General features: G+C 36.9%; 1 protein-coding gene across 1 annotated transcript in view; it reads right to left on the bottom strand.

Moving 5' to 3' along the window:
- The window catches only part of CC2D2B (coiled-coil and C2 domain containing 2B), a 131604-nt gene that overhangs the window by 24311 nt on the left and 81169 nt on the right, over positions 1–26124 (bottom strand). The window contains 7 exon segments of the mRNA XM_073019213.1: positions 895–993; positions 6521–6617; positions 15531–15640; positions 16378–16498; positions 18890–19060; positions 20122–20213; positions 23265–23357. Of these exon segments, the coding sequence (XP_072875314.1) occupies positions 895–993; positions 6521–6617; positions 15531–15640; positions 16378–16498; positions 18890–19060; positions 20122–20213; positions 23265–23357 (783 nt within the window).

Below are 26124 nucleotides of genomic sequence, written 5' to 3'. Positions count from 1 at the left end.
AAGTTATCGCCTATATTAAGTCTTCTTTGATCTTTCATTCTCCTCCTTAGTCTCTTCTTATCTACCAAACTCTGAACCACTCCCCTGGCATTTCCACCTGCAACCCAGGAAGAGTAAAGTACTCCGTACTGTATGTTCCCACGTACCTATCTCATACCTCTATTAAAGCACTACAATATTATCACATTGTACTGAAATGTTCGTTTTATTCCATAGACTGAACTCATTGAGGTAGAAAATTCATTTCTGAATTTTCACATTTCCAGTGTCTGCCATGGCGTCAGAGATGTCAAGTGCCTTGCCTACCATCACTTAGTGAAGAAGTAACAGTGAAGTCTGGGCTGGGGCTTTTCTACTTTGCTAGTCATGTAGGCATTTTCCTGCTACATAATAACCCAAAAGCAGAGCCCTGTGAGGGTCTCACAGAGACTAGATGCAAATCATAGGTCTTACCATGGTCAATAAACAGTGTTGACAAGCTGAAACCCCTGGTACCCATGATTACAAAGCAACACCACTAATCAGAAAGTTTCATGAATCTGATCTTATAGAACTCTTTTATGCAAATATAAATGTTTGAAGACCTAAGACTAGTTTTCCTATTCTTTGTTAGTGAGTACTCTAAAGATACTGTCCTATTCTTTGTTAGTGAACACTCTAAAGATACTGTCCTATTCTTTGGTAGTGAACACTCTGAAGAACTGTCTAGAGACAGTTCAAATCTTCAAACACTTCAAAAGCCTAGAACATTCTAATATAGGATCATCTTAACTGACCTACCAGCCTGCCAATCACAGAGTCTGATTCAAAGACAACAGAAAGTATTTCTATTAGTGTTTCTATTAGCCATAGGTCCAAACTTGGAATAATGAGCAAAGAAGCATTTTCTCTTACCTCAGATTGTTGCAGAAGAGCAGAAAAAGGGAAGACAATGGATCCAAGCCAATTCTTTCTTATATATGAGTGAGCACTACAGCTCTTGAGACAGTGATCCTATGAAAATAAATAATTTTTTATTACTTAATATCATGTGATGAATAGTTTTACAAACTCACAGGTAAATATAAAAAGTCATTCTGTTTCTTTTAAAAAAAGAAAAGGTAAATAGAAAAGATGTGTTTTTCTTGCTTTTTAATTTATTTGAAAGATAGCTATTTAAAGCAAAAAATAATAGTCTGGGAGAAAATGATCTGTTGTGGAGTTTACGACTTGTGTAAAGTAGAATGTATGACAACACTAGCACAATGCAAGGAGGGAGAAATGGAGGCATTATATTATAGTATCCTGCTCTTACACTGTATGTGAAGTGGCACTATATTATGTACAGATAGTCTGTGGTAAATTAAAGATAATATTGTAAACCTGAGAGCAACAGTTAAGAAAACAAACAATTATAGCTAATAAGCCAATAGTGGAGATAAAATGAAACATAAAAATATGCCATCAATCCAAAAGAAGGCAGGAAAAAAGAATAAAGAATAGTTGGGATAAGCAGAAGATAAATAGGAAGATGGTACACAGCCAGGTTAATAATTACATAAAATGTAAATGGTCGTACGTTCAAAGGAAGAGATTGTCAGAGTGGATGAAAAAGCAAGACTCAACTGTATGCTGTCTAGAGTAAACCCATTTTAAATATAAAGACAGAGCTTAAAAGAAAATAAAAAGATATATTATACAAGCACTAATTAAAAGAAAGCTGAGTCACTATATTTATAACAGACAAAACATTTAAAAACAAGAAATATAATCAGGAATAAAGAGAGATATTTTATACTGATACAGGAATCAATTCATCAAAAAGAAATATATATGTAATATGTAATGTATATCTAACACGTATGAACCTAGAAACAGAGTTGCAAAATACAGAGCTTCTTAAAAAACATGACATCAAAAGCAAGTTGATAAATTTGACTTCATCAAAATTAAAAACCTTGCTCTTCAAAAGACACTGTTAAGAAAATAAAAAGATAAGCTACATATTGGGAGAAAATATTTGCAAATCATGTATCTGACAAAGGACTTGAATAAAAAGAACCTCCAAAATTCAATAAGAAAATAACCCAGTTTTAAAAATAGACAAAAGACTTGAACAGACACCTCACCAAAGAAGATATATAAATGGCAAATAAATATTTACATGGAAGGGTGCCCAACACCATTAGTCATTAGGAAATGCAAATTAAAGCTACAATGAGAAACCACCATACAACTATTAGGGTGGCTAAAGTTTAAAAGTTTGACGAAGTGTTTGTAAGAAGGTGAAAGAACTGGAAGTCTCCTACATTATTGGTGGGCATAAAAAGTGGTACAATCACTTTGGGAAACAGTTTAGCAGTTTCTTAAATATTCATTTACCATAATATCCAGCTATTGTTATTTACTAAGAGAAATGAAAGCATTTGTCTATAAAAAGACTTTATACAAATGTTCATAGCAGCTTTATTTATAATAGTCAAAAAATGAAAACTAAATGTCCATCAACAGGTGAATATATAAACAAGCAATGAAATGCATGTTTATCAATGGAATACTGCTACATAATAAAAAGAAATGAACTGTTTGATACAACTACAACATGAATGAATCTGAAAATAATTTTTCTGAGTAAAAGAAGCAAAACCAAAAAACAAAACAAAACAAAACACATACCATAGGATTCCATTTTCTATAAAATTCTAGAAAATAGAAACGATAGTGACAGAACACAAATCACTGGTTGCTGGCAGGAGGTAGATGCCAACAGAGCAGGCGGATACTTTTGAGGGTAACGGATATGTTTATTATCTTAATTGCGATGACGGTTTCATTGATATATACATATATCAAAACTTGTCAAATTATATACTTTATGTACAGATCATTGTATGCTAATCATTCCTCAATAACACTATTTTCAAAATTAGAGAAAGTATTTGTAGTAGGGAGAAGCAGGGATTAGGCATAAAAGGGATTGGCATTCGCTCCCACCACCACCCCTCCCATTGGCAGCACCCTATGATCTTTTCCACTTATATTTTTCATTTCATCAACCAAAGGCCAGAGAATCCAGGGAAAATGAAAGAAAATAGCTGAAGTTTGAGAAAAGCTGCCAAAACCCTGATTCCTCCCTTTAGTTCATAACCACTGCTTTGGACATTAGGAGCCCTTCCAACTTTTTGTACTTAAGAAGTTACCCCATCTACTTACCAGGGAATATGAGAAGGGTCTTTTAGATCCAGAGGCTAACCAGCAACAATAGAGCTGAGCAAGATGGACTGTGCTGCTCTAGTCTAAAAGGTAATAGGCACACTTAGGTAGCTTTGTAGCAATCAAGTCCTTGGAATTCTGACGGATGTGCTCTCAAATGCATTAATCTTTCCATCCTAAGTCCCAGGGATGCTGGAGGCTTCTTAGGTCTACCTTGCCTCAGGCTATAGATTATAGCTCTATCAAAGTTCACTTTAGAATTAGTTCCCTACATAGATGGAGCTGGAGGCCATTATCCTTAGCAAACTAACACAGGGACAGAAAACCAAATACCACATGCTCTCACTTATAAGTGGGAGCTAAATGATGAGAACACATGGACACATAGAGAGACATAACACATACTGGGTCCTATTGGAGTGTGGAGGGTGGGAGGTGGGAAAGGATCAGGAAAAATAGCTAATGGACACTAGCTTAATAATCTAGTGTACAGATTATCTAGAAATAATCTGTACAACAAACCCTCGTAACACAAGTTTACCTGTATAACAAACTTGCATGTGTGCCCCTGAACTTCAAAGTCAAATAAAAATCAAAAGTATGTAAAATTGGTTCCTTTTGCACCCTCTCTGAGAAGCGATGAAGAATTTTAAGATCAACAATATGAATTATATATGAAGCAACCTTTAAGGAATCTATTAGTGTGGGAACTGTATATATCAAGTGATAAAAACAAGACTTAATATCCGGAGCTATAATGTGTATGTGGTAAGTTTGCATATCCTGGTGTAAGTTGAAGCAGGGCCAGGCACTCTGATGGTTAAATGATGAAAGAGGTGCTGTTATGATTGGACCATCTCTTTAAATAACTCATATAAATAAAACTCAGATATCTGTATACTTAGTCTCTCAACCCCTTGTAAATCAAAGTAACCCCTTCATCTTTGTCATGGAAGATAATTTCTTTGTGAGCAACATAGCTTGCCCAATAGGGTTCCTTATCTTGTCATCAGGACGAACACCTTTGTATGTTAATTAACAGTCATAGAGTTGGAACAGTGGCTTGATTAAATGAACCATGGACTAAAGGCTCAAATGTACAGTATGATTTCCACAAGGTAATAAAACTGAAATTTGAAATCAAAAGTTTATACAAAAGTCTTTCAAACATTTGAAAATGCAAAGATACAATATTAGAAGACTGTTAGGCCAAGCAAGAAAATGTAATATATATATATTAATTATATGTATATAATATATATTACATATATAAAATAAACAAGTCACTAAATATAAAATACATAGTCTAAGATGTTTACAGAGATAAATTTATAGTCTCCAAATGTTTCCATTATTTATGAGAAGGCAAGAGATCAAACAAACTAGGCATTCAATACATTTGGCAAAAGTAAATATAAAAATTATAGTCCTGGGGGAATAGGGAGAAAAAATTAAAATACAAGTGGAAATAAATGAATTAGAAAACCAAAAAAGTGAAAAGTAAAAACAATTTCAGTAGTTGGTTCTTTAAAGAATAGTCAAACATCTTCCAAATTAAATAATTTTTTTAAAACTTGAAAGACAAGGTTGGATAAAGTTAGAAGTCAGAGAAGAGTAGATAATGGCAAGTCAAAAATTATGAGACTATGCTGAAAATTTATATGCTAATAAATTTTAAAATCTTGAAAATAACTATTTTTTAAAAGTATTTAAACCAATATCTGAGTTTTGGGTTAGTTTAAGGTCTTTCCGTGGCTACTGGGATTTCTGTTAGACTTTCAGTTAACCTAGGTTTTACATCTGGAGTATGCATGGGGCTTGCTCTGCCAGTTCCAAAGGCAGTTCAGTTCATCTCTTTCATGCCGAGCATTAAAAATAGGCTATGTGTCTGTGAGAGTTCCAAGTCTTCAGTTTTCTGCTAATACATAACTAAAGAAAGGGAGATCTGTGGGAAGTAAGAAAACAGTTGATAGCTGGAAGAAAATAGACAGGAGGGGCACAGAGAAAAAAAGAGGAAAAATGAAACATTTCTAGATAAAATAATGTTCAGTGATAACTTAAAACCTTCTTTCAACTGCGTAGCTATCTCGGGGCTCAGCCTAGCTCTAGTCTTTTACAAGACAATGGAATGTTTTGGCCCATAGCTACCCTAAAACCCTGTCCGTGAGAGGAGGGCAAGAATGCAAGGCCCTTTCCTTTTTTAAAGAGCATGCCAATATTGTCACAAACAAGTCTGACACCTAAAGCATGTGGATCTCATTCCAATAACAACAATCTCACTCTAATAACAATGCAAAGCAGTTTCAAGGGTTCAGTTGTTAATCAACTACTACTCAATTCTGACCAAATTAGTCTTTGAGATAATTCACTTTTGAGAGAGAAAATTTGTTAGACATTCTTTTGGGTTTTCTAAGCTTTACCCATTATCAGTGTTGATCATCAGAACATTACTCAGTTTAACTCCTTGGAGAAAAGCTATCGCCAAATTATTGCTCAATATTTTACCCTCAGCGTTTATCATGGTTGATTTAAAGTTTCTTTAAGAAGAATATGTGTTGTATCTCCTGGAAAACTGGGTTGGAAAACAGTCATTATGATTTGCAGTGGTTTTTACAGAAGGCTCATTCCTGTACCTTACTCTACAAGGTCTTGTTCAACTTCTCTGACATGGATCCCCAGTCCCTCCAGGTAGAATTAATTGCTCCTTCAGTAGCATTGCCATAGAATTTGGAAAACATTTCTATTAAAGCATTTCATCTACATACTTAAAAGAGTAGATACTATGGGTATGCATTTTTATATATTTAGTAGCAAGTTCAATAGGGAGGAAACTAACATTTATTTTGGAGCTTGTTAGGGTGCTGGGCATTGTGCTAGGAACTTTTACACATCTATGAGGAAGATAGTCAGTAATTTTAGAAATTAGATTAAGTAGAACTGAATTTTAGCCTTAGGAATAATTTGATCTCTTTTGTAGGAGTAGTGTATTTTCTTTGACCAGATAATGAGAAATATGTAACCTATTATAGTTCTGTATTGGCTGCAGAAAGCTCACATTTAAATGTAATGTTCTATTGCAGAAACCTACTTCTCCCAAGTTCTTGGTATATTTATTCCTCCTCCTCCTATATGTGGTTTATGATCTCTGTTATTTTTTAACCGACTTGTCATATGTTTGATTTTATTGCAAGTTGCCTCAAATCCTTTCAAGAAAATGTTGGATATAGACATTGCATCTAAAAGCATATTTACAAACGTGTTACTAGATTTCATTCAGTTTGACCTTAGAATTATTCCAGCATTGGCTATTATAATTATTCTACTTTACCTCATGTTTTTCAGTTATCATTTCATCAAAAATGTTGATATATATATTATCTTTTATTTTAGATAAGCTTGAGAAGCTATAATCATGTCCTGGTGAGCTGCAAATAAGAAAAATATATTCAAATGCTTAATTTTCTCAAAATCCACTTATTTCCTAACAGCATTATTCAAAAAGAACTATAAAATCACCTGTGTTGTTTTCTTTTATGAAGTATAAACTAAGGAAAAGCTGTATATTTTGAAGACTGGCTGCTACCTTTCATTAGAGCCAGCATGTGCTTTGTAATTTACATCTCTCTTAAGATGAAAAATAAAAATGTTTAAGTGTTGAACAGAAAGACTTTCACTATAGCTATCAATTGCAAAGATTATTTGGAGTATTGTATAGATTTTTCAACTATCTTAAATTATGCTAGTTTCCCATAGAGATAAAATGCTCTTTTATTCTCAGTTAACAGATATTATTTTAAATACAGAATTTATGGCCAGGCACGGTGGCTCATGCCTGTAATCCCACCATTTTGGGAGGCCGAGATGGGTGGATCACCTGAGGTCAGGAGTTCAAGGCAAGCCTGGCCAACATGGCGAAACCTCATCTCTACTAAAAGTACAAAAAAAAAAAAAAAAATTAGCCGGGCCTGGTGGCAGGCGGTTGTAATCCCGGCTACTCGGGAGGCTGAGGCAGGAGAATTACTTGAACCCGGGAGGTGGAGGTTGCAGTGAGTAGAGATCACGCCACTGCACTCCAGCCTGGGTAACAAGAGTAGAACTCCATCTCTAAATAAATAAATAAATAAATCACAGAATTTATTCTCTTTCCCATGTTAATTTTCTCCAAGCAGAAACTGGGATAATGGAGTGCATTTAATTTTGCAGGCTGTCCGCTGATGGCATTCTTGATTAAGTACATTTTGGAGGTAGTTGAAAGGATAGTGTATATCACGAGCAATGAACTTTCACTCTCAGCTCCAGCTTGTGTACTGAATCTCCATCAAACATTTAACAGTGATGGCAATCTCAATCTTGTACAATAGGTTACTTTACACAGAGAAACTGAAGCTCTGAGAAGTTAAATAACTTACTCAAGGTAATGTCACCAGCAAATGACAGAGCCCGATCTGAACCCAGCTTTTCTTCTTTTTGATATTTTTATTTAGTGCGTGTGTGTACACACACACACACACACACACACACACACATATATATATAATATATACTTTTTTAGAGACAGGGGTCTATCCTGCCCAGGCTGATCTTGAACTGCTGGGCTCAAGTGATCCTCCCACCTCAGCCTCTCGAGTAGCTGGGCCTACAGGTTGTACTACCACCTAGTTCTGACAAACTCCAAAGACCAGGTCTTTTCAGTGTACAGCTGCCACTGACATTACTTGTTGAATCTTGTTGCTTAAGGAAGCAACCACTATTTCAAAGGATCTTCAACAGCTTCTGTAACTTTTTGAAACCTACAAGCAATGATGATTGAAAAATGCTAGTTGAGTTTAGAGAACAATTTTAAGTGGAAGTTTCCTTGTATTTCCTAGTGATAAAATAACTAGCTGACTCCCCAACTTTGTTCCTCAAGGATTTCCTTTCATTCATGCTGCCAGAACCTAAGAAAGGGCAGGGGAGGCAATACTTATTTACAACACTACGCTAGCAGGAGAAAGGACAACTGTCATCCTTACAACATTTTCTAGCTTATTAGTCTATTCCTGACATCACTTCAGTCCTTCTGCATTATTTTGCATTCTGTATTCTATTAAAATGTTCTTCAAATGTTACCGTAATTCTTCCTCCAGGAAGGGCTCATGGAGCTAATTATTTAATATTATTTATTACTTATAAATATTATTTATTATGACTACTTATCAATTTGCTTGTGGTTTTTGTTCACTAAACTGTCACAAGAAGAGGGGAGTTGGGGTCTTAAACCAAAGGCATCAAAAAGCAGTAGCTGGATGGTTTTGCCTTATCCAAAGCCTGTGATCCACTTGGTTGTACTCCACATTGTTCTTGGCCTATTTCACTGCTATAATTGCAAGGATGTAAACACTCCTAAATCTTCTCATTAGTTCACTTATAAGTTTATGTATCTTACTGTTTTATATTCTCCTAAATTTATTTAATACAGTATACTTCTTCTAACTCTAATGTCTACATTAATATTCCAGGTATTTCCAAACATACATGACCACATATTTTACATTTACAAACTTTTCAAACAAATACATTTTATATGTTAATTATTTAACTTGATATTATGTGATATTATATAATAGATTTCCCTTTAAGTCAGTAATTTCCTTCACACACAAAGAATAAATAGTTCAAGAAAGCAAGTGTCAGAGAACAACGCAAAGTGAGAGGTACAAGATTCAGATAGGCAGCCAAATAACAAGAATATCTGTTTAGGAACTCTGGCCAACAACTCTGAAAATATAATTGAGCCTATGCTGAATCCGGAAGAATGAATTTGATTTCTGCTGATAGCAGAAGTTCCACAGCATCTAAGCTAACAAAATTCTAAGGTGTTTTTCGTTATAGTTCCCCTACCCCTAAGTTGAAATAATGGCACAAACAGGGTCTCCCTTTCTTTGCAAATCCTGTTTAGGATTTGAAGCCTTTCACTTTCAGAAAGGGTAGCTGGGATGTGAATGTTTACATAGCCTCCAAGATGTCATCACATATATGCAAGTGATTATGTCAGTTCTTCTGAGTTCTTTAGCCTTTGTTAGTGGGGGATATATGTTAACAAAGGCATCAGACAAAGCATAGAAATCCTATAAAATCATATAAACTATGAAATAACATGAAATATAAGATATTCATAGGAAATTATAGAAAATAAATTATAGAAAAATAATATAAAATGATGGCTAATCCATAAGACAATCCTGCTCTACGTGTATGAATAAGAAGTCAATTTTCCCACCTTTCAAAATAAAAAGAAACATATTAATTGAAAAAATGTTTAGATGTTTAATAGCTACACATACCTGCTCATGAAAGAAATGTATACCCAGCAGTAAAGCATAGCAATACTAAAGGAAGTGGCAATGGAATTAGATTCATTTTACTGGGTCATGAGTGTGTGTATGTGTGTGTCCCTAAACACCACATAAATGATTATTCTAGTCTATATCTGTTTTGTTCCTTCTTGGTAGCAAGCAGGAACATAGGTGTATATTTCTTTTTGGATTTAAAAATCTGATTTATTAACTATTTTAATTAAAAATACTGTTATATACAGGAATATTATTCAAAAAGATATCCTCACTCATTCTTCAGAAAATGCAACGGTCTAAAATTTTAATGCAAGTTGACGTATGTTCTAAAGTAAGGAAAGTAAAGGAGGACCACTATTTATTAAAGATTTTTTAAAAGGACATACCATAAAGGAAAGGACTGGCACAATTTAAAAATTAATGTGCAAAAATCACAAGCATTCTTATACACCAGTGACAGTCAAACAGAGAGCCAAATCAGGAATGAACTTCCATTCACAATTGCTTCAAAGAGAATAAAATACCTAGGAATCCAACTTACAAGGGATGTAAAGGACCTCTTCAAGGAGAACTACAAACCACTGCTCAGTGAAATAAAAGAGGACACAAACAAATGGAAGAACATACCATGCTCATGGATAGGAAGAATCAATATCGTGAAAATGGCCATACTGCCCAAGGTAATTTATAGATTCAATGCCATCCCCATCAAGCTACCAATGAGCTTCTTCACAGAATTGGAAAAAACTGCTTTAAAGTTCATATGGAACCAAAAAAGAGCCCGCATCTCCAAGACAATCCTAAGTCAAAAGAACAAAGCTGGAGGCATCACACTACCTGACTTCAAACTATACTACAAGGCTACAGTAACCAAAACAGCATGGTACTGGTACCAAAACAGAGATACAGACCAATGGAACAGAACAGAGTCCTCAGAAATAATACCACACATCTACAGCCATCTGATCTTTGACAAACCTGAGAGAAACAAGAAATGGGGAAAGGATTCCCTATTTAATAAATGGTGCTGGGAAAATTGGCTAGCCATAAGTAGAAAGCTGAAACTGGATCCTTTCCTTACTCCTTATACGAAAATTAATTCAAGATGGATTAGAGACTTAAATGTTAGACCTAATACCATAAAAATCCTAGAGGAAAACCTAGGTAGTACCATTCAGGACATAGGCATGGGCAAAGACTTCATGTCTAAAACACCAAAAGCAACGGCAGCAAAAGCCAAAATTGATAAATGGGATCTCATTAAACTAAAGAGCTTCTGCACAGCAAAAGAAACTACCATCAGAGTGAACAGGCAACCTACAGAATGGGAGAAAATTTTTGTAATCTACTCATCTGACAAAGGGCTAATATCCAGAACCTACAAAGAACTCAAACAAATTTACAAGAAAAAAACAACCCCATCAAAAAGTGGGCAAAGGATATGAACAGACATTTCTCAAAAGAAGACATTCATACAGCCAACAGACACATGAAAAAATGCTCATCATCACTGGCCATCAGAGAAATGCAAATCAAAACCACAATGAGATACCATCTCACACCAGTTAGAATGGCGATCATTAAAAAGTCAGGAAACAACAGGTGCTGGAGAGGATGTGGAGAAATAGGAACACTTTTACACTGTTGGTGGGAGTGTAAACTAGTTCAACCATTATGGAAAACAGTATGGCGATTCCTCAAGGATCTAGAACTAGATGTACCATATGACCCAGCCATCCCATTACTAGGTATATACCCAAAGGATTATAAATTATGCTGCTATAAAGACACATGCACACGTATGTTTATTGCAGCACTATTCACAATAGCAAAGACTTGGAATCAACCCAAATGTCCATCAGTGACAGACTGGATTAAGAAAATGTGGCACATATACACCATGGAATACTATGCAGCCATAAAAAAGGATGAGTTTGTGTCCTTTGTAGGGACATGGATGCAGCTGGAAACCATCATTCTCAGCAAACTATCACAAGAACAGAAAACCAAATACCGCATGTTCTCACTCATAGGCGGGAACTGAACAATGAGATCACTTGGACTCGGGAAGGGGAACATCACACACCGGGGCCTATCATGGGGAGGGGGGAGGGGGGAGGGATTGCATTGGGAGTTATACCTGATGTAAATGACGAGTTGATGGGTGCAGCACACCAACATGGCACAAGTATACATATGTAGCAAACCTGCACTTTGTGCACATGTACCCTACAACTTGAAGTTTAATAATAATAAATAAATTTAAAAAAAAATAAATAAAACTTCTTTTCATCAAAATACGTCATAAAGAAAATGAAAAGTCAAGTCATTAGGGAAAGATAGTTTTACCACATATAACTGACAAAGGGCTGGTATCCATAATATATGAGAACTGCTTCAAAAAAAAAATAAAGACAGGCCAGGCACGGTGACTTACACCTGTAATCCCAGCACTTTGGGAGGCCAAGGCGGGCGGATCACGAGGTCAGGAGATCGAGACCATCCTGGCTAACACGGTGAAACCCTGTCTCTACTAAAAATGCAAAAAAATTTAGCAGGGCGAGGTGGCGGGCGCCAGTACTCCCAGCCACTCGGGAGGCTGAAGCAGGAGAATGGCGTGAACCCGGGAGGCGGAGCTTGCAGTGAGCCGAGATCACGCCACTGCACTCCAGCCTGGGCGACAGAGCAAGATTCCGTCTCAAAAATAAATAAATAAATGAATAAATACAAAACAATAGAAAAATAGAGAAAAGTATCCTTTTGGCTAGAGCAGCCATCTTCCATAGTTCGCCAAAATGATGAACACAAAGGAAAACAGGAAAGGTACCCGATGTTTGTTCTCTAGGCCTTTTAGAAAACATGGAGTTGTTCCTTTGGCCATGCATATGTGAATCTATAAGAAAGGTGATATTGTAGACATCAAGGGAATCGGTACTGTTCAAAAAGGAATGCCCACAAGTGTTACCACGGCAAAACTGGAAGAATCTGTAATGCTATTGGCATTGTTGTAAACAAAGAAGGCAAGATTCTTGCCAAGAGAATTAATGTGTGTATTGAGCACATAAGCTCTCTAATAGCGGAGATAGCTTCCTGTTTTGTATTTTTGTTTTTGAGACAGAGTCTCCCTCTGTCGCCCAGGCTGGAGTGCAGTGGTGTGATCTCTGCTCACTGCAACCTCTGCCTCCCGAGTTCAAGTGATTCTCCTGCCTCAGCCTCCCAACTAGCTGGGATTACAGGCCCCACCAGCACGGCTAGATAATTTTTGTATTTTTAGTAGAAACGGGGTTTCACTCTGTTGGCCAGGCTGGTCTTGAACTCCTGACCTCAAGTGATCTGCCCGCCTCGGCCTCGCAAAGTGCTGGGATTACAGACGTGAACTACCGCGCCTGGCCTCTGAAGGTATTTTTTAGGTATAGTTTAAGCCAGTCGACTTTGAGTAAAGCAGATCATCCTCCATGATAAGGGTGGACCTTAGCCAATCAGTTGAAAGCCTTAATAGACAAAAGACTGATCTCCCCTGTGGAAAAGGGAATTCTGCCAGCAGATTTCCTTCAGACTTAAACTGCAACTCTCCCGAGTCTCCAGCTTGCCATCCTACCTTGCAGATTGTGGGGGTGCCAGCCTCCACAATCATGTGAGCCAATTCCTTAAAATAAATCTCTCGCTCTCTCTTTCTCTCTGTCTACATCCTATTGCTTCTGTTTCTCTGGAGAACCTTAATGTACACAATGACATTCTTTAAAGGGCAAAACTGTGAAGGTAGTAAAAAGATCAGTGGTTGGCAAGGTTCTAGGGGGAGGGAGGGATGAACAGACAGAGCACACAGGATGTTTAGGGGAGTGAAACCATTCTGTGTGATACTATAACGGTAGATACCTGTCACTGTACATCTGTCAAAACCTATAGAATGTACAACACCAAGAGTGAACCCTAATGTTAACTTTGGACTATGGTTGATAATGATGTATCAATGTTGGCTCATTGATTATAACAAATATCACACAACGCAGATGTTGATGCTGAGGGAGGCTGTGTGTGTGCTGTTGTGAGGGGGTTAACTCTGTACTTCCCACCCGATTTTCTTGTGAGCCTAAAATTGCTCTAAAAATAGTCTCTTAATTAAAAAAAAAATGAAAAAAAAACCTCCTGCCTCTTTAAAAAGAAGAAATTATAAATTAAAACACGATGAGAATATAATTTTAGATCCACCATATTGAGAAAAATAATTTTTTAAATACAAAATATTATTGAAGGCATGGCACAAAAGGAAATTGTATATACTGCTGTTGGAAGTGTATATTGATATAATCACTTTAGAAAAGAGTTTGGCATTGTCTAGCAAAGTTGAAGCTGACTTCAGCTACAATCTAGCAATTCCACTTTTGAACCCATATCCTAGAAAACAGGTTCTCAAAGTGTCACCTGACTAGTAGCATTAGAACCACCTGGGAACTTGCTAAAGATGGAATTATCAGACCCTACCCCAGACCTACTGAATTAGAAACTAGAGAAGTGGGCTTACCAATCTGTGTTTTAAGAAGCAGGCCAAGTGTGGTGGCTCATGCCTGTAATCCCAGCACTTTGGGAGGCCAGGCAGGAGGATCACTTGAGTCCAGGAGTTTGACACCAGCCTGGGCAACATAGTGAGACCCTAGTGCTACAAAAATAAAAATTAAAAAAAAAATAGCTGGGTGTGATGGTACATTTCTGTGGTCTCCACTACTTGGGAGGCTGAGGCAGGAGAATCACTTAAGTCCAGGAGTTTGAGTCAGTGAGCTGTGAGCTATGATTATACTACTGCACTTCAGCCTGGGCAACAGAGTGAGATCCTGTCCTAATTTAAAAAAAAAAAAAAAAAAGAAAAAAGCTGTCTAGATGATTCAAATACATTAAAAAGGTCTGAGAGCCACTATCTTAAAAAGAAACTCTTGCACATGTGCTCCAGAAGACAAGTACAAGAATGTCCAAAGCAATATTGCTTGCAATGGCAAAAACTAGTAAAAAGACAAATGTTCATCAACAGAAGAAAGTATAAATAAATTATGGCATTTTTATACAACAGAATACAATATAGAAATAAAAATAAATAAATAACAATGTCTTAGTTCATTTTGTGCTGCCATAACAGAGTATCTGAGACTAGGTCATTTATAAAGAACACAAATTTATTTCCTACAATTATGGAGGCTGCAAAGTTCAAAATCAGGATGTCAGCATCCGGTGTCTGGTGAGGGCCTTCTTGCTGTGTCTTCACATAGTGGAAGGTGGAAGGGAAAAAGGGGACAAATGCTGTGTCCTTACATGGCAGAAGAGTAGAAGAAAGTGAACCTACACTGCAAGCCCTTTTTATAATGACATTATTCATAAGGGTGGAGTTCTCATGGCCTAAGACACCTCCCATTAGGCCTCACTTCCCAACATTGGGAGTTAAGTTTTCAACACATGAATTTTGGGGAGCACATTTAGACCACAGCAAACAGCTACAAGCATGAACATGGATGAATCTTTCAAAATAATTAAGATTAAAGAAACAAGATTACAGAAGAATACACAAATATAACTCAATTTATATAAAGTTGAAAACATACATAAGTAAATAATACATACTTAGGGATGAATACCTATGAAGTAAAATCATACAGGAGAGAAAGAATGATAAACACAAATTCATGGTTATTACCTCTGGGGAGAAAGAAAGAAGATGCCGTTAGGTAATGGCACAAACGGCCTTCTAAGGTGTTGGTAGTATTATATTTTTTTAAGCTGGATGGTAAATACATAGGTATTCATTTTATTACTTTGCTTTAGAACTTATGTTTATATATACATATAGATTATATATTATGCTATACAATATACGTTATTAGTTTATGGGTATCAAATATTTCATAATTTAAAAGCTTAAATAAAGCCTATTTCAATAACTATTTTCAATAAGTGGCTCAAGAAAATACTTTTGTTATTGCTCTTTTTTTAGGAGCTATGGAAAAATGAACTCCAACTTACATAAAATCTACTTTAATTTCCTCATTCCAGCATGGATGAGATCCACTTGCTGTATTGGTTTGGTATACAGTGTGCTGGAAAGAAACTTCCACAAATGGATTTACAGTATCCTGAAACACATAATAAACATTGACTAGATTTTGAAATACTGTATATAGTTGATAAAGATAGAGGCCTAGGAAATTACTTGGCAAATACATGGCTTAATTTTTCTAGTTTTTCAAATGACCATTATTTATTTATCTATTGAATAAACATCTATCGTGTCTATTCTATATCAGGTACTTTTCTAGGATCTAAAGATAAACAGAACTTTCTCTTAGGGATTTTAAAGTCTATCAGGAAAACATACAGGTAAACAAACAAGTGCAATGAAATGTGAGAAATTAGAAAAATATCTTTAAGGTATGAAAATTATTCAAGAAAAGGAATTATTAACTTTTGGGGGGTGACAATAAGGAGAGTATCATTGTTTGAGCGTGTGCTTTGAAACTTTAAATCATAGTTCATTTGGACAATAACATGGATATGTGTTGAGGCCATTCCAGGCAAAGGAAACAACTAGTAGGGCCCTCGTGGAACAAGGAGTAGCACGATATGCAGGATAGAGAGAGATGAGGCTGATTGTAGGCGTGGGCCTGATGCCTGAAGATTTTGTAGCCATTTTAAAGAGCTTATACCTTATCATACAGACCCTGAGAGCAGGGAATGAAATGGTTAGAATTACATTTTATAAATGCCACCTTTACTGTGTCATGGAAAATAAACTGGAAGCCAAAGAAAATATAGATGGAGAGATGAATTAAGAGTCAATTGTAATTCAAAATAAACATAATCAATATTGTACTTCATAGAAGTGTTAAATACTTATCTCATGTAAGATCTCATCCGAGGCTACTGATTTGATTGTTTCTTTATGTCTGAGGCAAGATATAGATGATTTTGAACAAGTAGGCATATCCAAGGCTCTTCAGGAAAAACAATATAGAGACATACACCTTAATTAGTTTTAATATTAGTTTTGGTAGGAGTGGGTGGGCTTTTCCTGTGCTTATGAAGATATATGTCAGTATCTATGACATATATCTACTGAGTTTGCTTTGAATTGTCTTATCATGTGTGGTTACAGCTAAACATTTGATAATTACTACTCTGGAAGCGCAACTCCTAAATACTGAACTATGGATTAGATCTGGTCTATGATAAAATATTCACAGGTATTCAGTAAAAGGGGAAGAAAGGGCAAGTTATTCATGATGGATGTCAATTAAAATATATATTGTGGGTGGAAGATTACCCAGGTGCCAAGGCAAGAGACTGAAGGCACAAACTGTTGCAGTGTAATAGAGAAAATAGTTAGAATAAGAATAGTTACAATACAAATTAGATATAGAGATGATCATGGATATTATCAGTCATTAGTATAAATGTTATTAATCATTAGCTTTTAATATTACTCTGTTGTATTACTAACATAACCAAGGAATAACCAGCGGGTATAGGGTCAGGTGCTGAAGGGACATTGTGAGAAGTGACCTAGAAGGCAAGAGGTGAGCCCTCTGTCACACCCACATAAGGGCTGCTTGAGGGCTCCTTGATCAAGCGGCAACACCAGTGCCTGGGAAGGCACCCATTACTTAGCAGACCACGAAAGGGAGTCTCGTTTCCTTGGAGGAGTCAGGGAACACTCTGCTCCACCAGCTTCTTGTGGGAGGCTGGATATCATGAAGGCCTGCCCGCAGTCATCTGGAGGCCTAAACCCCTTCCTGTGGTGCTGTGCTTCAATGGTCAAGCTCCTTGTCCACTTTCATGCTCCTCCCGCACTCCTGGTTCCTCTTTGAAGTTCTTAGAAGATAGTGGTAGAAGAAATAGTGAAAGTCTTAAAGTCTTTGATCTTTCTTACAAGTGCCATAGAAGAAAATGCTGATGTATGCTGCCTTCCATCTCTGCTTTGGCTGCCTAAAAGGGAAGGGCCCACTGTCGCATGATCACGTGACTTTCTTGACCTTATCAATCACTTGGACGACTCACCCTCCTTACCCTGCCCCCTTGTCTTGTATGTAATAAATATCAGTGCGCCCAGTCATTCGAGGCCACTACCAGTCTCCGTGTCTTGGTGGTAGTGGTCCCCCCGGCCCAGCTGTTTTCTCTTCATCTCTTTGTCTTGTGTCTTTGTTTCTTATGATCTCTCATCTCCGCACATGGGGAGAACACCCACTAAGCCCCATAGGGCTAGACCATACTATGTATATATATACACACACACAATATATATATATTACAAGTTATACTTTAAGAATATATCCCTCCTACTTTTTTGGTGTTACAATATTCTTTTTTTTTTTTAACAGCAGGATGTTATAGAAAATAGTGGGGATATTTTATGTCTTTATTTCACAAAACAGCCTTTGAAATATGCATTTGTTTTGAGCATATTTAATTCTTTTAGATGAACAAGACTGTAATTTGTAAGACAGTGGCAAAACCTTTAAGAGATGTTAACTATAGATTAGTAGCCAGTAAGCAAAACGTTTGTTTTTCATAGGAAGAATTCATGAGTTGTGGTAGGCATAAATGTAAGCAAGCAGGGCACATGTATTGAACACAGACAGATGGGAATGCCTAACATTCTTAAGGCATTTGGGTACTAAATATTAGTAATATATAAAGCATACTGACACTAAATATATGAGACACTAAATATCCAGGATACACTAAATACCTGTGGGCACTTAATATTCATGATGCTATACTTTGCCCATCCACTGGTGATGTCCACTCTGGCCCCATGTATCCTCTGCCCCCAAAACACAAATAAAACCCACTGGGGCACATACAATTTGTACATGTTACCTAAAAATAGCAGGTCTAAAACACAGCAGGGTGCAACTGTAGCAATTCTGATTTTACACACCATTCCACATTTGTTTCACAGCTTTCCTGGGGCATTTCCCGAAACAAAATTAGTGTCCCACTCATTTTCTCCAGCTTTCTGCTTCCAGTACTGAGAGAGTCAGTGGCATGGAATAGGGCAGTTGGCAGCAGAAGCTTCAGAATTTTCACAACAGGGAATAGAGACAAAGGCATTTACTTGATACAGTATAAGAAGGTGAGAATGCAGCCCATACCCTCAAAATATACATGTTAAAGTTACTCTGGGAATCTTGAACCTCAGAACACTCTTAATACATGGCACTGACAGTAGGTTTGACTATGCAAATGAAGATTTCAATTTTCATTCATTTTATGTATATGGAGCATTAACAAAGTGCGAAGGTTTACAAATAGAGCAGCATGGAGAATTATCATATTTAAGGTAGACCTTTTGCAACTCTAAAAATTGGGGCATATTGCCTTACCTATTAATTGTTGTTTTTCTGGTGGGAATATTATAGGCCCTCACTATTCGGACAAGAATCTTAATATCTCCATCAGAGATCGTCTGCGCTCTGACTTTTTTCCTTTCTTTCCTGTGAGGTTTTAACTTTCTCCGTGGTTCAACAAACTGACAAACTGCATCTGTCAATTGGCTAAAGAGTAAAAATTGATCATTAGCCTCGTTTGTTTTCTTGGTTTTAAAAGATATCAGTCTTTTGAGTAATTGAAATGAGACCATTATTCTGAACCATATTCTCTGCATTATGGAGGGGAGACCGAATTGTCTTAAACTCAAGGAGAAATCTTTTTCTTAGCATAGGAAGGAAGAGATGCTATGTTCCCTAATGCTGAGAGAGACCGTGATTGCTCCTTGCCCTTTGGGTACATGGTCCAAACAGAGACATGGATATGGAGAGGTAAAACCATGAAACATGATGATCTTTTGGAAGATTATTCATTGTTCAGGAATCATTCTCTTGAAAGTGCCCGAATATTAACATTTTCTACATGGCTCTGAAACTAGAATTAGTTGTATATGCCGCCAACCTGGGCAACACAAATCCACAGAATTATAGTTTTATGTTCTCACTCATTTTTCCCTCAAGGACTGAAAAGTAAAACACAATAGAGTTCAGCATCCTAAATGAGTTAAAACCTTATTGATCATTCCGAGTCTGCATGTGTCCTCCAGGGAGTTTTCCCAGAGACAGCCCTGTTCCTACTCTTAGTTCACAGATAGAACAGTATGAGAATTGAGTGACTTCACCAAACGCTCTCCCAGCTGCTGCCTGTGGATCTCAGCACCTTTGTACAGCTGAGGATTTTCTGTTTTGCAAAGGGGAGATTACAGGCTTAGCATGGTGCTAGCAGCAACATCTTTTCCCTTAGCAGTCTCAGGACAGGAAATCTTAGGGCAAAACTAATTTGGGACAAACGTGTTTCTTGAATTTTTCTTTCTTGCCCTAAAACCTGTCTAAGGAGAGGGCAAAAAAACTGCCCCCAAATACTATATAATTGAAAATATATCATGTAGATATCCCAAAATGCAACTTTAAATTGACCAAATATTTTAAGTCATTGTATTTCACGTTATGATCTGAAACTGCATCTTCTGACATATGGCTTAATTAAAATAGAAATAGAGAACTTAGAGGATTTTAAAGAGATTATCTTAAAGGTTTATATTTCATACTTAATAGTCTTTAGCAATTACCTTGTAGATATAATTTCTTCATAATCAGTCATAATATCTGACAAGTTACATTTGCTAATTTTAACAATTCTCTTCATTATCAACCTTCTCACCTAAAAAAATTTTAGAATTTAATAAATAAATGTATTGTTTATATTTTAAGGTTAAGCATTTACAATGCTACTGGTGCCACTATATTTTACTCCTAATTTTTGCAAGCAATGAATGAGTGGGGGATTAGACAAGTGAAAATACTATTCTGTTTGCTGCCATTATTAAAGTCATTTCCAACTTTCACACTGTCACGCCAAAGGTAGTTTATTTCTTTCCACTTTTTTTGTCCTTCTACATCCAGTTCATCTCATCCTAAACTCTTTGCTCTGTTATTTTTTTCCTCTAGCTCACAGTGTATGTGGCCAGAACTAGTTTTCACCAAAGGAGATGACTGCCCTGTGAATCCACTTCTACAATAGCCACTAGTAATGGATGTGAGTCTTGATCTACAAACACAAGGAAATGTGATCCCATTTCTGTATTTCCTTCAAGTCAATCCTATTCTGACTTTAAGACCTCATTCTGGCAAGAAAGTCAGTGCTTGAAGGAAGCCATCTCCTTGCGCTCTTCCTACTTGGAGAACCCACAGACCTTAGTTCCTCCAAGGACTCTGAACATCTCCTTTTTAGTCTGAGGAAATCCTTCCCTTTCTCCTTTTACCCTGTCTTTAGTTTTTCAGATACGAAACCAGACAGAGGCAGGTCTGGAGGCAATTTTCTGCTTTCTGTCCTGTCAAAGATCATTCTGGAGACAACGTAACCTAGACCCTAGTTATCTTCTTGAAGCAGGTAGGAAAATGGAGTGGTGAGAGACGAATGGGAAAAACATAACTAACTCCTAAAAATTATCCTGCCACACGGACAACAAATTGTTTCCCTTGAAGGTGAACAAGACCTCGGTGGCCCCTTCACAGGCCACTCTCTCTCTCTTCTCCCACTCTCCCTTGGCACGATGCAGGCTGAGCTCCTGGCTGTTCCTTCCACAGGCCAGGTGTGCTTCTATGCCGAGTTTTCTACGCTGGTTCCATCGGCCTAGAATGTTCTTTCCCTAAACTTCCACGGCTATCTTCCTCATCTCGTTTAGGTCTTTTGCAGAAGTGTTACCTTCTTACCAGATTCTTTGACTACTTCTATTTAAAATTGTGCCCCTACTCACCCCAACGCCCCCTACCTCTGCCTCCGCCAGAATGCCTGTTCCCTCTTCCTACTTTATTTTTCATAGCACCTTTCACTCTGTAACATACTAATAATGTGTCTCCCATTATCTGACTTATAGTATACTCAAGGAGCTCAGGAATTATAGTAGGTGCTCAATAAATATTTGTTGAATAAATTAATGAAATGGACAGATTGAAGAGATGTGCTACCCTCTTAGAGAAAATGTTTCAGTAAAAGTTTTCTCTAGTAATATTTGAGACTACTGGGACCTCATTCTGTACTGCTGTAACCCTGGCCTCAGCCATCACTGACTCCAGTAACACAGCAGGAAATGTAATGCACATAACTCACAGTTGCATGAGTTCCTCCCATGGAAGGATTTAGGTACCTATGGCCCTAATAGGCCTCCAGGAGCAAACTTCTCCAGTATCTTTGATTATAGTAATTATCCCATAAAACTACCAAACCAGTAGTTTCATTTTATTTTATTTTTCAAACCTGTAGTTTTAAACTGTCCTCAGATAGCAAAGAAGTCTTCACAAGGAGTTAAAATCTAAACACAAAATGTTTGGAAAGTGTCTTTCCGGGATTCCTGTATGAAGTTCAAGCATCCTCAGATACTTGCTCTCTTATGTCCTTCCTAACCGTCTGCTACCCTCCCTCCTGGGTTTCTCCTTACATAAAAAGGAAGAAACAGGATAAGAAGGATATGTGTTCTCTTTTCTTATAAGCAAGAACACTTCTTTATTTCCCGAGAGCACAAACTCACTATTAAAGCACATCCCAACTTAAAAAATAGAGCAAGCTAGTAAAGAAGAAGTAAGAGAGTCAGGGATGACTGGGAAAAACAGCTGTCAGTGAAAAAGGGGGCTGTCTCATGCCTAGGAGAGCTACAGCAGTTCACATTCCATCTCACAGTCATGGTGTACAAACTAGAAGAATACTTGCAGTTTGATCTTATTTGCTCCTCACATTGGATGTAATGCAAAGCAAGCATGAATATTGTCCGTTTTTATAAAAAAAAAAGTGGGACTCAGTGATTTGGTTACTTGCCGGTGACACAGAGGGTAGTAAGAACAGGTCTTTAGAACACACCTGCCTGGGGGTCTACTAGCTATACATAGTTGTCTCTCACCTGTCCTCATGAGGGATCTGGAATGTATCTCTTATATCTTTCCGTAGCTTTCCCTGCTTCTTTTCAAATTACCCTGCAAGGCTGCTCTGGTGCTCTACAGCAAAGAAGATGTAGGTGGGTGAGAGTCTACTTTTGTAGGAGTTGTAGAAACCACCTCAGCTCCCATCCTTTAATTCATTAATTTCTCAAACATTTATCAGCACTTTCTAAGTATAAGATACTATGCTAGGCACTAAGGAGCTGTAGATGTCGCCCCTGCACTAAGCTAACTAAGTCTAGTGGTGTGATGAGGGGTCGACAGAAATCAGGCATGAAATCCAGTGAAGGATTCCACTCAAACCTGGTTAAGGCTCTGCTAGAGTGTTTTGTAAACGTTCACTATTTGGCTTTGTTTCAAAGCATATCTATTTTTCTAATACTGTCTGTATGCCTCTGGTAGCTCCTTCATCCCTTTATCTCCTGAATTGCTATGGTCCATGACATCATGAGGCACCAGTAAATATAGGAGTTCTGGCAAAATGATGGGGTATCTCTCAAGGTGAACTTTTAGAGTCAAAGAAGAGATGGGAAGTCTTTAAAATTTATGTTTAAACAGAAAAGTTTGGGATGTGCTTTAATAATGAGTTCACTGTCAATGAAGTAACCTAACTCTCATCAAGAGGTCTGAAAAGAACAGAAAACTCCTCAGTGATCTGAAAGAGGTGACGAGTGAGTGGATTCGTCCATCTGACTCTCTGGAAGGACTATAATACCATGGATCTAGTAGACAAGTTTTCACAAAAACAAATGCAAATATATTTCTGATACTGTGTGGTTACCTTTTTCAGCAAATTGGCAGAATTAATTCTTTGTGCTGTAATAGAATTTACATCTGAAATGGATACCTCCTTCTCTTTCTGACTTTCATACTCCTAAATACAGAATTGTTAGTTTCACTTCTTGAATGTAACAAAGTGTTTACATATGACGCATTGCAATAAATATCACTAGTCACTTCAGTCCATGTGTAAGACACTGGAAACACTCTGAGACTGAGAGAAGAAAACATTTCTTCTAGATTCTCCCACTGAGGATGCGCTAAAAACCAGTTTCTAACTATATTCTGTTTGGGTCTAGATTGAAGTCTATTCATCTTTTAAATTAGAGTAATGATTAAGAACAACATTTGTGACTGAGAAAATGATTTTTTAAAAAGTGAAGAGGATTGAGAAAAGATTCTTCATGTATGCATTTGCCCTGTATCACTAAAAACAAAATAAGTGCTTAAGAGCATGGGCATTGGAGGCAGACAGTTCTGGGTTCAAGTTGGCCCTGGCATTTACTAACTGGTGTGGTTTGGAAAAGCTGATTAACTGCTCCAGACCCCAGTTTCCTCTTCAATAATAATAATAATACCTCTGTCATAAGATTGTTTGTGAGACTTAATTGAAACAATATATGTAAAGGGCCTGGCATATAGTAAGTAGTCAATGTGTGTTGACTATAATCAATAATTTTAATATGACATATATAGTCAGTATAAGATTATTTGTCAGGATGCTTCATCTAAATAAAGTAAATTTGCATTTGTTATTTACACATTTTCAGTATTATATATCCCCAAAGCACTTGGAAATGATTTTATATTATAGATATTATTAAAAACTATACAAAAATAATGAAGTAAATACTTTAGAATCTTCAGCCATGAAACAACGCATGCTCCATTATCTGAAGGTAAGTTACTTGTCCTTTTAATTATCCATAAGAAATCCTGAAATTAATTGTTTTGCAAGTAACAACTTTTATTTAAGAAAATATTATATTGCCATTTCATGCCACTTTATTTACTTTTTTTTTTTCTTTTTTGAGACGGAGTCTAACTCTGTTGCCCAGGCTGGAGTGTAGTGGTACGATCTCAATTCACTGCAACCTCCACCTCCTGGGTTCAAGTGATTCTCCTGCCTCGGCCTCCCAAGTAGCTGGGATTACAGGTGTGTGCCACCACACCTGGCTAATTTTTCTATTTTTAGTAGAGACGGGGTTTCACCATATTGGTCAGGCTGGTCTCGAACCCCTGACCTTGTGATCTGCCCACCTCAGCCTTCCCAAGGGTTGGGATTACAGGTGTGAGCCACTGTGCCCAGCCTCACATCACTTTATTTACTTTTAAAGTATTAAGTTTTAGGAGTTAACACAATACTCTGGATATTAATATTTTAATTTTATATATGCAGGGAATAACTTTTCTAATCTGTAGGCTTTTAATTTTAATGTTATAAAATTTATTAATCTGGCCAGACACTGTGGTTCACGCCTGTAATCCTAACACTGTGGGAGGCCAAGGCGGGCAGATCACTTAAAGTTAGGAGTTCAAGACCAGTCTGGGCAACATGACAAAACCCCGTCTTTACTAAAAATACAAAAATTAGCCAGGCGTGGTGGTGCACACCTGTAGCCTCAGCTACTAGGGAGGCTGAGGCATGAGAATCACTTGAACCCAGGAGGTGGAGGTTGCAGTGAGCCGAGATCACGCCACTGCACTCCAGCCTGTGTGACAAAGTGAGACTCCATCTCAAAGAAAAATTAATTAATCTTCTTCTTTATCATTTATACTTTTCATGTCTTATTTAAGAAATACCTTTGTATCCCAAAATTGAAATGCCCATTTGAAGTTTTGCTTTTCACAAGTAATCTTCACTACACATGGTATTTATTTCTTTTCTGATACCTGAATCTAATTTTATTTCTTTCCACACGTATGAATAACGATTCCAGAACCAGTTAATGCATCCTTCATTCTTTTCGAACTGATTTGTAATGACAATGCTGTCAAATATAAAATTTCCACATATGCATAATAAGCCTATTCTATTTCTTTGGTTGGGAATTGCATTTCTATATTTACAGCTTAATATGGGTAGTTTTGGCAGTTTACAATGTTGACTCTTCCTATCAATGAACATTTACTCAGATTCTTTTGTATATCATTCAAAAATATTTCAAAATGTTATCTGTTGAGTTTTTGCATAACTTTTGTCAAATATATTCCTATGTATCTTACAGTCTTTACTGCTCTTACAAGTGATGTATTTGTTAAATTACATCTTTAGTGGGGTTTTACTGGTATATTAGATGCTATTTATTTTTGTTTAATTTTTTTCATATTTTCAAACATATAGAAAAGTAGAAATATATATATACACACACGTGTATGTGGGTGTGTGTGTAATTTTTTTTTTTTTTAAGACAGGGTCTCACCCTGTTGCCCAGGCTGCAGTGCAGTGGCAGGAGCTCAGCTTACTGTAGCCTTGACCTCAAGTGATCCTCCCACCTCAGCCTCCAAGTAGCTGGCACTACAGGTGTGCTCCACCATGCCCAGCTAATTTTGTTTATGTTTTTGTAGAGATGAGGTCTCATTATTTTGCCCGGGTTGGTCTCAAACTGCTGGACTCAAACTATCCTTCTGCCTCGGCTTCCCAGAGTGCCGAGATTACAGGCATGAGTCACTGCACCTGACTGAAAAAAAGAAATATTAAAATTCATATCCCTACCCCATTGATTAAATAATTAATATTTTATCATATTTGTTTTACCTGTTTTTATTTATTTTATTTTCGGCTAACATATTCTCAAGTAAATTATAGCTATCATGACACTTTAAGCATCTCTAGATAAATACTTCAGTATGAATCTCCA

This window comes from Chlorocebus sabaeus, chromosome 9 (genome assembly GCF_047675955.1).
Source record: "Chlorocebus sabaeus isolate Y175 chromosome 9, mChlSab1.0.hap1, whole genome shotgun sequence".
NCBI classification, from domain to species: Eukaryota; Metazoa; Chordata; class Mammalia; order Primates; family Cercopithecidae; genus Chlorocebus; species Chlorocebus sabaeus.
This window is presented reverse-complemented; position numbering and strand designations above follow the sequence as displayed.